The sequence below is a fragment of the Hippoglossus stenolepis genome, chromosome 9 (assembly GCF_022539355.2).
Source record: "Hippoglossus stenolepis isolate QCI-W04-F060 chromosome 9, HSTE1.2, whole genome shotgun sequence".
Taxonomy (NCBI): domain Eukaryota; kingdom Metazoa; phylum Chordata; class Actinopteri; order Pleuronectiformes; family Pleuronectidae; genus Hippoglossus; species Hippoglossus stenolepis.
Window position 1 is genome coordinate 7,434,974 of NC_061491.1, and position 12,272 is coordinate 7,447,245.

Below are 12,272 nucleotides of genomic sequence, written 5' to 3' on the forward strand. Positions count from 1 at the left end.
GCAGGCACAACACATTATGATATTAGATTCTACATTCGGTCTCTACCTCCCGTGGGCAGTGGGTGTATGCGATGCCACATTTTCATTTGGAAATGTTGGCTGCGATCTGTCAAAATAATGTCCTTTACTCACCACTATTCCTTGCCCCCCGATGGGAAATGTCATGAGGTCAAGGAAAGATGAAGTGATGGAGAATCTGTAAGGAGTTAGGAAAGGAGAACCGCGTTGCAGAGAAAATCCACCTCCACTTTGTCAACTTTATTTATAACAGACAGTACGGTACAGAGACAAACTCTGATCTATGACTACAACTCAAAAAGACTCTCACACTACCACACCTCCTAATAAAGGATGTTTTCAGATTGTACAGAGGGAACATTTGACCATTAGTAACTCATAGGGAATAAACAAAACAAAAAATATTCTAAATAAAAACAAAACAAAAATTGAGAAAAAAAACTGAAAAGTGGAAAAAGTATTATTGGGGGAATTACTTTGCATTTAGCTCTGATGATATTTATGTTTGTATTTAGTTCTGATGATGATATTGTGGACTAAAACGTTAAATGTGCTTGTTGTTCACTGGACAGATGTGACAGAGAATAAAAAAAGAGCTCATGGGAGGATTTACATCAGTTCTGGATCGTGTCATTAGAACAAAACAGCTGTTCTCTTTTTTTTATATTTGCGTTGGTCTGTCCAGGTGCAACTACAAGGTTTTGTGGCTTTAAATTTCACTGCCATAATGAATTGTGGGACAGCATTCTCCCCAAATTATGGTCCAGTTGTTCCTATTCGAAAGGAGATCAGATAGGAACCATGGAAGCTCCTTTCTTTATCTTTTAAAGAATTCAAACAGCTCTTATTAAGACAGCCACTGAAATACTTCTGGGTCATTTCACTCAGCTCGGAGCCTTCTGAAGCAAAATGGACTATTAACCTGTAGTTTTCTTCATTTTGTTGAATAGGTAAGTTTGAGGTCTTTTCTGTATCAGCCGTTATTTGTTATTCAAATTATTCTTGAATTGGATTTTCTAGACTGAATATAAGCTTCACTTGTTGACTCTGTCATGTCTAATAATCTGTGATGGCATGTGAGACTCATACATTGTGACAAATACATATATTCTCCCATCAATTAGCTCTATATCGTGAACGATATTTCCCCCAAATGCAATATGTAATTTCAGCGTCTTTACCTCCGCTCTGCCTCGATGTTCAGCAGACGTCTATAAGAGGTTCACATGATTCAGTGAAGTGAAAATTTGTTTACACTATCGCTGATTTATGTTGATTTGATATGCTAATACAGAATGAGATTACAAGTATTTCATCACAGTCAAAATCTCTTGTAAATAATTCAGCCACAACAGTTATCCTAACCACCTCATTATCCACACACATTTGACTCAGCACTGCTGAATAAGAGATGTGAAAACACGGGGAAACAAAGGCAGGAGTGAGTGAAATGTGTTTGTCAGCTGTTGCGTTCGGCTCCTAATTGGAGCAGCGCGGAAAGATTCATAAGATGCTGGATGTGTGTGTTGTGTGTGTGTGTGTGTGTGTGTGTGTGTGTGCGTGCGCGCTTGCAGTTGCCATAGGAATCAGCTAAGTGCGTCTGTCCAGTCCGTGCCTATTTCTCACTTAAGATGCAGAGTTCTACTGGAAGGGACAGGGTGTGAGACGATCAGCGGCAGAGATTGAGTCAAGTCGTGTGAGTGAGAATCTGCGGATGCACACAAGCGAATTTTCATTTGCATGGTGTTGATCACAGTCCACTGTAATAATTGGGTCAGTGTAAGTGGGGGAACATGAAGGAGGATTCCAGTCACAGACGTGCACGATGGGGGTTACCATGGAGTCCATGTGTGAGGGCGAGAGAGGGAGGCAGAGACTGAGAAAGGAGGTGAGAGAGTGAACAGGTGGAAGAGAAGGAGAAGGAGATGCGCGTGTGTCCTCATGTTTACATGGAACCAAGAGCAGGGGGGTTGTTCATATCCCTGTATATGATTCTAATAATAGCCAGGTTCCTGTGTCGGTGCAGGCCTGACAGACAGACACACTGTCACACTCCTCTCCGCTCTGACTGAGGATGAACCCAGTTTGACTTGTGGCTGCCTTCTGTGTTTTACTGCTCTGCCTCCACCTGAGCATCTGTAAAGGAATGAAGGGTATAACAGAACACATGCGTGACACTTGGCTTCAGTCTGTCCTCTGCAATTCTGGAGTCAAGACCCTTTTCCTTTCAGCTTACTTCGATAGCTATATAACTGCAGCTGTGCATTTAACAGTCAGAGATCAGAGACCTTACAGGCCACACAATCCAGGTTTCTGCTAGAGTACAACAGCTATATACTCAGCTTTCTCACTGTTAGACACTGTCTTTTCTCTTTAATTTAATTTTCTCTTTTAAGTATTGTTATTTTTGTTGATGTGCTCAGTCCCTCACAACATCTACCTTGCTTCTGTCCGTCCTGGGAGAGGGATCCCTAACTTGTGACTCTCCCTGAGGTTTCACAGTTTTTTCACCTCTTTAAAGGGATTTATTTTTGGTACTCTTTTCCTCACCAGCATCAAGGGGTTAAGTACAGAGGATGTTGCACCTTGTAGAGATCGTTAAGCCCTATGAGGCCAATTGTGATTATTGGATCAACAAATCAAATTTGGTTGATTGATTGAATACCAGGATAACACTTATCTAGGTTTTTAAATGTTCCCATTTAAAGACAGCGATACTTCAGAGACTTGATTCCTGCAGGACGAGACAGGAAAGGAGGTAAAAAAGAGGGTCATACATGTTCATGAGACAGATGTGTTACAGTGTGGCTGCTTTCAGACATGTACTGATCCCCCGACACCCTTTTCCAGAGGGGCTATATGTGAGAACGCAAATATACGGATGATTTTTTACCAGGATGTTGGTCACTGGTGATCTGTTTGTTTTCTGACGAGAAGATTCTCATAATTCAGGTTAAAAAAACTAATTTTAACCGTATTAAATTGAGCAGCTGTGGCTCAGGTGGAAGAGTGGGTTGTCCAGGAAACAGAAGGTGGGTGGATTGATGCCCGGCTCATCCAGTCTGGATTCCAAAGTGTCCTTGGGCAAAATACTGATCCCCAAATTGTGAATGAAAGATGGGTGATAGAAAAAGCTCTGCATGTAGAAGCACTGTATGACTGTGTGCGTGAATGGGTGAATGTAACTGTAAAGCACTTAAAGTAGTGGATAAGAATATATAAATACAGCCGAAAAAGTCAGTGTATCACCACTGAATTATATAAGATGATGACAAAATACACAATAGATGCGACTGGGGGTGACTCATTCATTAACCTGTCAAACTCCACATTCTCCCCCTGACTCTTGGAGGAATGTGCTTTTTGCTCAACAAATGGTTTCAGTAGTGCAGCTTCCCAGCAGCAGCACTGACACCAGTCACAGTGTGGTACAGAACATCCTCGTCTGAGAGCCGCTGCTTCACCATCAAATGGAACTGAACTGAAAAGAAATCTAGAAGAGTGCTATTTTTTGCCATACTGGCTTGATATGCTGAGGGGGAAAAAAAAAATCGAGGGATACGTATCTTTGTTTCATGAGAATACACTGGAAACAACACGCAGTTTTTAACAGGTAAAAGCATCTTAAACTCCACACATCCATCTGATAATCCTTCCAATGTGAATATTCAGGGTTTTTCAAAAAGGTGTAACCAATCCCAATGATTAGCTCTGCATCCAGTTTACTGAGCCAGTCTCAGAGCTCTGCTACTGCACATGCTCAGTGGTACGCTTTAATGCGGACGGAGCCGTCGTTAATGTTATTAGCTACGCTTGTGTTTTTCCTGCGAAGATGAGTCAAAATGTCTGCAGGGAGAAAAGTTTATGCTGTTGCTGTCAAAAGTGGGTTGAGGGTGACGCAGAGGTGCGTGTGTAGATATCAAAGTGCTGTTATTGAAGGGTGTCCTGGGGTCTGTTAAGGGGGTTTCAATAAATGGTGTCAGGGAGCACTGCAGCAACACTGTGAATATCTTTATTTGACTATGTTTTCAAATCTTCAGGTCTCACATCTGTCAGGGGCTCTCTTTGGCTCTACATGTTGGAAAATAGCATTATATGCTCCTTGTTGAGAGTTAGATATGAGGATCAATACAATTCTCCTTTCTGTGAGACAAGAGGGAAGCTACAGTGGTTTAGGCTACGTCGTTGTTTTACAAATTTATTTTTCCCCCTGTTCATTAATTGTTGTTTGTATGTTTAATCATTTATGTGCTTTTACTTGATACACCTGTGTCTTCAGACTCTTTTCATTCTATTCATTTGTACTTTTGTGCCGTACATGTGCTATGTGTTTTCACATGTCTTACAATATTGTCATTGGTTTGTTAATTATTAACGCATCAGCAAGTGTTGGCTCTTATCACCAAAAACTGTCTTTTCACCTTTGGGGGCTCCCTATATATGTTAAGCATCGCTTTTTCATCCTGAGTTATTTGTTTTATTTTTCATTTTTCATTTTTGTGTCTGCCATATGTTAAAAACGTCATCAACCACTGACTAAATCTGGCATATTTACATGTTGGACTTAAGCATGCCTGTTAATGCATGTAGATATAAACAGCCAAGAGAAGAGAGTAAGGCTCAGTGTTTCCTGTGGTTTCCAGTATTGTTGCAAAGCTAAGCTACTGTCTCATGACTCTACCGACAGACATGAAGGGGGTCAGAAGCAAACAGCCTTATCTAATATGTGTCAGGTATTGATCAAATGATCAAACTGTTTCTGTGTTTTTCTCATGGGATGATATGCTAATGACGAAGTCCTGGTATATTTCTGCACTGTCTGATAATCGTGCATGTATCTTGACAGGTGCAAGCAGCTGACATACGCAGAGGACCTTCCTCAGATCTCTGTAGTCTTCATCTTCGTGAACGAGGCGCTGTCGGTGATCCTGCGATCTGTCCACAGCGTGGTCAACCACACACCAGCACACATGCTCAAGGAGATCATCCTGGTGGACGACAACAGCGACAGTGGTAAGACATTTTACAGCCTTTTCATTTGAATCGGGTGAAAAATAAGAGACTCACCACTCAACCACTCTCTAACCCCTGGTCTCTTGCTGTATATGCTCTGCTGGACATGACTTTATAGTGGTGAGTAGGATCTTTCACGCCTCTGTGGAGGTTTGACCCAGTATCTGATCTCATCCTATTTCTCCCACGTTTAATTGTTTCTCTTCCCTCAGAGTAAATCTCCAAGCGAGCCTGCAGGTTATCATTGTCTAATGCTGAAAGTTTGCTTAAACAGCTCAGACAGTCTCTCCATTTATCATGTTTCCCCTCCCTGGTGGAACCTGAATGAAGGCGTCATGCATAGATGAGCGAGTGTGATGTTTTTGGACTCCTGCCACAGTCGTCCGTCTTTTTATATTATAGTTTTTGCATATTTTGTGTGTGTGTGTGTGTGTGTGTGTGTGTGTGTGTGTGTGTGTGTGTGTGTGTGTGTGTGTGTGTGTGTGTGTGTGTGTGTGTGTGTGTGTGTGTGTGTGTGTGTGTGTGTGTGCGTAGGTGTGTGTGTTTGGCTTGTGAGTAACAGCTGAAGGGATTGAGAACCCCTGAGGGTGGACTCTTGAAGACCAGGTTTTAAAATAGCTTTAACAAAGGAGGGATGAGAAGGGAGGGGATTTGTCTCATCCCTTTCTAAAACTGCTGTGTACTACGGTCTCCATGGCGATGTGGGCACACGCTTAACTTGCCTGCACCCCGCGACGCCCACAGCAGCTGAAGGTGCCCGGCTCCGCATCCCAAAAGCTCCCCTGTTCGGAGAGGGAGGGACAGTGAACTAGATTTCAGACGACACTTGGCCCTCCTTTACTTGGCACTGAATAATGGGCCTGCCTCCCTCAGGCTGGCAGAGGAAGAGGGTGCATAAATAACATACTGAGAGAAGGCCGGGAAGGACTCACCACTGGCACACATTCCCTGCTGAGGCTCTAACTGCCGACCATTAGACAGGGACCTGTTAAAAGCCTGTGAGCATGCAAAAAATGAAAGACAACCCCTCCTCTCATTATGTCATTAAGTCAGTCTGCCACACACGTTTTTACTAGGGTTGTCCCTCAATAGATTTGTTAAGGGCAACCCTACTTACTATAAAGGCTGCAGTATTTTCTGAGAGTATTGTTTTAATACTTTACACCATCTTTCCCATAAAATATTATTGCGAGGATGTTTAAGCCTCTGAAACAGCGTTTAGACTGTGAGTACTTGCAACAGCTCTGAGTAAAAGTAGGTTTTAAATATTTTTTTTTATTAACAAATAAACAGATAAGAGGTTCCTCTTCGTTAGATTTACCATGTGACTCTGCAGCTCCCCTCAGCTCTGTTGAATATTTTAGCATCTTTCAGTTTTGGTTGAGCCTGCAACTTTACAGCACTCATCAGACTTGTTGCTGTGCCATTTGAATACTGTGCTCAGAATTTGGTGGAGACCAAAACAGAGATAAAAGGAAGATGAATATTTAGCTATTTTCAGACATGCACTTAAGTCTGGATATTTTCCTGGAATGTTCCAGAAGGGCTGTATGTGAGAACGCAAAACACAGGTGATTTCTGAAATGGAATTTAATCCATGATGTCCTGACTCTTGACATTTTGTTGTTGATCCAGACAATTTCCCGCTGTGTTATTTATATGTGAAAGGAAAACTCTGTCGGGACCCACACATATTCCGGAGCTCATTTCTTAAAACGTTTTACGATTTCCATTGATGTCGAAACACAATAAAAACAAATGTGTCTCTGTGTCTGCCAGATCAGTACATAGGCAACTGTCTTTTACCACATTCATCATATCAACTTCCTAAAGGGGATAAGGCGTCGCTGTTGTGTTTACTGTTTGAATGTGTTGCCTCCAGCAGGTTCCCAAAAAAGAAAAGCATAAAAAATAAATAAACTGTGCTGGAAATGTTCAGATAGTTTTGACAATGAGAAACCATCTTTATCAACCCATGACTGTCTGATATCCTGAGATTTAAATCACATACCTGGCAACCCATTCCCACTAATTAAGCCCTGGAGGTTCAGCCAATTTTTCCATGATAACACTTGAGGCGTAGAAACTCATCGTCATCAGAGTTGTTAAATCGAATAAAGTTGCCTCAGCGCAGAAAAGGCGACAAATTGAACGTGATGCAGAGGACGGGTCATGAACATAAAGCTGAACTCATGTTACAGCTCTTGGCACTTCGCTGTAAAGCGTGGCAGACCGGCAGTGAACATTAATGTGCTGGGTGCAGCTCGCTGACATCCCGGTACATGACAACTAGGTGTTGATGTTGTGTGTCCGCTCGCCTTGTGCGTCTTTAATGAAAGGTCAGTTTCAGGTCACGATCTGCACAGACACATCCGTCAGCAGCTCTTACTCCGTGTTTACCCGCAGTGATGATGATTTGTGCAGATGTGTGAGCTGTGTCTCGGCTCTGACATTAGACAATTAACATGCAGGCTGGACAGCTTGACCTTTTCTGGATGGCACATTCTGTCCCGCCTCATTTGAACAAGGCTCAGTGAGATGAGTGCAGGTACAGCCACACTCACTCCTGGCATAATGAATAACTCACAGGAAGCATGTTTGCTCTGTCACTGCCACACATTTCCTTCACCGGGACAGCTGCTGACATTTATTGGTGGCTGTGAGGTTTATTCACAGCACTGGTTCCAGAAGTCTGAACTAAATTCCCATTCCCAGCGATGAGCTTTAGATGTGCGACGACTCCGGCTCACTGTTGTTCACCATGTAAGCAGCACGGAAAAAGGTTTAATGAGCCCTACAGGATTCAATTCCAGCAAATACCGCCACCAAATTGATAACTTAATGATTCATATAATGAAAACAGGATATAAACTGAGGACCAGCTGAGTGGAGCTTGTAATATTAATTTCAAGTGGAGCTGAATCTCTTTAAACATCGCATACATTAAATCTGATTAAAGAGGGTGTGCTCAGCAGAACGGTGCAGGAAATGGGCCTGACTCACTGTGACACTTTGCCTATACTTCAGCTTTATTTGTCTTCAGTTTAGCTCCGTTTTGTTGGACTTTATATTCAATCAAATGAGCTTCGTCTAGAAAATTAGGGACTTACTGTTCGATTACAAAAAACAAAAGGTAAGTACGAGCTTGTCTTAGTTACAGTCCAGTTGAGACAGTCACACGTTTCCTTATAAAACTTCACACTCAGCATTCAGTCCCTGCCGTAGACTTTTCTGGAGACATCCATGGTTTTAACATGAGTCATAACGCCACCTAGTGTTTCACAACATCAATACTTACACAGACTCAACCGTTTGGTATATCATGACATTAACACTCTCTAATCAAAGAATCTAATTAAAGCCAAACTTACCAGAAAATGAGCACTTGAATGAATGATCAGTGTGAAAAGAACTATCTAAATTGACAGAAACCATCTTTGAGAAATATTAATTTGATGTGTACTTTGACATTTTTAGTTTGGTCCATGTCCCACCCATTAACATGGAGTAGGTAAGGTTTATGACCTATACTGCAGCCAGCCACCAGACGATCAAGGCGCTTTGGCTTCACTTATTAATATCACTAAATAAGGTAATGAAATCACAGTCTATTAGAATGAATATATTAAAAGCAGTGAAGATGGGCCATGAATAGATTTTAATTCAGGTTAGAGAGTGTATCCCTGATGCTTGTTTTCATAATGTATCTTTCAGTGATTCAGAGAAAAAAGCCCGCGTGTGATGCCAGAGCAGAATTTGAAATGGAGTGGATGTAACAGTGTTAAGAGTGGGTTAAGGGTTGAGGAGCCAGAAAAACATGAACCAATTTACCATCGGGCTGTTTCCAATAAATGTGTGAGAGGTGGGTAACCCTACATATTGCCGACATGCCGCTGCACAGATTATTTCTGCAGTGCTCAGGTCCACTGCCAAACCAATGGCTTGTTATTTCTGAGAAACTGTTTTGCCAGTACGGGGGAGTATCATTTTGCATTTGGCGACAGTTTTTCTCAATATTTAATGAACATCACATTACTCATGGTGAGCCACTTTACCCGTTAGGTAACTCCTCTAGTCTGCTTGTGATTGATCAGAGCGATCAATTTCAGATCTGTTCCCGTATCAGTGTCGGAGACAGGTCTATAAATCCACTTCTAGAAGAATGCAGCCTGTGGTTTGTGAAGCAGAAGTAAAACATGTTTTCTTCCTCCAAGACAGAACAAAACACAGCTGACAGGTATTATGATGCTGATCATCCTGACAATCCTGCAGGTTATTTTGAATACGAATATATATCCTGACAGTTGAGCTTTGTAGGTGAATTCCAAGCTTTATCAAGGTTTAAATAATTAAACCATCTGACCTTAACACAGCAAAACGTATACTCTTCCACGTCACCAGAGGAATTCATGGTGCTCGTCATATGCAGTTCACTCTGTATCCATTTTAAATTCATGGCAGTTATTTATCCTCTGCTATGTTGCACTGCCACACTTTAAATTGTATTCCCTGCTCCATAACTCTCCTCCCATGGATTAAGTCCTACATTTTATTTGCTGGGATTAGAGAGAGGCCCCTCACATTTCTACTTCCTAGCAAAGCCTAGTAATTATTACACTCTAATAGCTTTTATCATATTGTCGCTGCAGGGGAGGCTGATGATGAAGGAGTCCCAGCGCACTGGTTTCAAACCTTCAACTGTGCAAATAGAACCGAGGTGCAAAGGTCTTTGGTCCCTCAAAGAAGCTCAATGCCGCTTCTAACAGTGACTGAACCAAACAGGAATTTGGTAAAAACAAACAAAAAAAACAACAACATGAACCTTGATATGTATTAATTATTTTACGTGACATTAGTGCTAAATGCTAACAGCATGCTCATTTGTACCCACTGCTCTGAAATGCTTTTAACCAAAGGGATGAAAGAGAAAAGGTCCAGCTTTGATGAGTTCAGCTCTCTGTGGACGAATAACTAACTAGCCTTTTATTAGACATTCAGTATTTTAAACTTTTTTGTTTAAGCTGTGTTAATATTTTTCTTTTGATTTGTAACTTCTTGTGGGTGGCAGAGGACACCCAACACCAGAGGTGTAAGATGAAATGCTCAGAATCATCACTTTGTATGTATGATATATACATATATATATACTCTGATAAATTCCAAATTCCAAGTCCAAGTGGCTTTTTATGGGGGTCCGATCAGATCCAGAGGGTCATAAGATTAAGATGAGGTCCATGAAATTATTAATGTGGCAGGAGTGAAGAAGAAAAAAAAACATATTGGATAATTGAACCTCGCTGAAGCCGTTTGGTCTCATCCATGTGGGAAATAACTCTGTGGTGGATCTGCTAAATGATATTTGAAACACGACAACTAGGCACTGCCTTTTTATAAGACAAGATCAAATTGCAAATGTAAGCTTATTTGTTTTACAGATTTCCAGAAAAGTCATGGAATGGATTTATAGAAGTTAAAACAGAAATACAAGTACAAGTAGCATACCTAAACAAATGTACTTATCTAAGTAAAGTACCTTAGTAAATGTTCTTTCCACCATTAAAATGAACCACAGCGTGCCTTTGAAGAAGAGGAGGAAAATCACACAGACAAGAGCAGAACATGCAAAGTGCACACAGAAATAATGTATCCAGCTGGAAAGTACATTTAAATATATGTAGTTTTAAACTTTAATTGGAAAAAACAAGTCTACAGATAGAAAAAGACTAAATCCAGGCTTCCATTCTTTAGTTAGTGTCAAAGGCTGACGTCCATTTGGATTGGGGGTCGCTGCTTCCACATGTAGCCACTTTCTCTGCAGCTTCCACTGCTGTATGTTGAGACCTGAAACAATCCTGACAATCCCTCCACTCACCGAGTCCCCTCTGTCACGTCAACGGGGGATTCGATTGCCTTTTTTTTTTTTTAAATTTCACTTCCTGATTTATGTTGCGAGCCAAAGTCAGATGTGGATGCTGTTCAATGTGCCGCAAGCATCCTTATAATTTCTCCCTCAGAAAGTGGAACGCTCAGCAGAAACCCAGAGGAGAAGCTCAAGCAGCCATCTATCCTCCAATGAAACGCACACAGCCATTTGTGCAACTAGCTGTTACAACTTTTTTTCCAGTGGTGACGAATGACATCATATGTGACAGCAGAGGAGCGATGTTACAGCTGCAATGAACACATCAGCAGAGGAGTGCATATACTCAGATGGTGACACTGCGCAGCAACCAGCTGTGCTTTAACCCTTAACTTTATCACTTCCTTGCCATACCACTTTGCAAGGAACAGTAATGTGTTGCTAATGGATGTTATAACACCCATTTGCTTTACAGTTTGTGGGCCAGCTTGTTGGGTGTCATATGGGAGATTTGTTGGCTGGCTGACATCAGTTTGCTTCAGACTGGTCTGATATTCGTGCTTTGGCACCAAATGCACAAGTTCTACATCGCACAGGGCGAGGATATTATTAATAATGGGACTATAAGGATCCTTGGGGAGGGCATTCCTCCACCAAGGAGAATGTCCTATCCATGTCAAAGCAGAGTTTCCCATTAATTATCTAGACTTTGGTGGACTGCCATATTCTAATTTGTCCTGCCACTGTTTCATACATTTTTTACACTTCTTAGAACAACATAAGGGATCGCTAACTCGTTGTATTGCTCTATTGCTGCCGTAACATTTTTAGTCTGTGTACCTGTCACTCAGAATCTGTGGTGATAGAGAGTCACCTTTGTGTGCCTTCACCCTTGCTATCGCCACAAAGTGAATTCATTCTGTGTGAAACACTGCATAGAAAGGAAAAAAGAGTCCTGGATTCGCCCTTTTATTCAGATCTGCACCTAAATTGAATGGGTTCTTCCTTCAGCCATGTCCCATTTCCCCACAACATTTCTTACAAATTAGTTCAGCAGTTTTTTCATAATCCTGCTAATAAGCAAACAAACAAAATAACTTGTTGTGTCATGTAGCAGGATTGCTAACGTACTAATACAATTCAATATATTAAAAATTGTAGAGTGTGTAAACTCTGCAGCTTCAATGGGAGGAAGATACTATAGTGGACCTACTGTTTAAACAATTTTTAAGGTGGTTGCTTGTTTAATATATATTTAAATGTTCTCTATGATGTATTTAATGACTTTTTGCTTTTGCTGTTTTTATATGAAAAGCAATGAGATATTTATTATATGGCCAACACTGGTTCCCCTTTAGTCTGCAATGCTTGAATATAAAAA

The 12,272-nt window shown here is 41.3% G+C and overlaps 1 protein-coding gene across 2 annotated transcripts in view; it reads left to right on the top strand.

Moving 5' to 3' along the window:
• galnt9 (polypeptide N-acetylgalactosaminyltransferase 9) overlaps positions 1-12,272 on the top strand; it is a 94,920-nt gene that overhangs the window by 23,965 nt on the left and 58,683 nt on the right. For both annotated transcript variants that reach the window (XM_035166771.2, XM_035166773.2), the window contains one exon: positions 4,865-5,031. In XM_035166771.2, the coding sequence (XP_035022662.1) occupies positions 4,865-5,031 (167 nt within the window). The remainder of the gene's footprint in view (positions 1-4,864; positions 5,032-12,272) is intronic.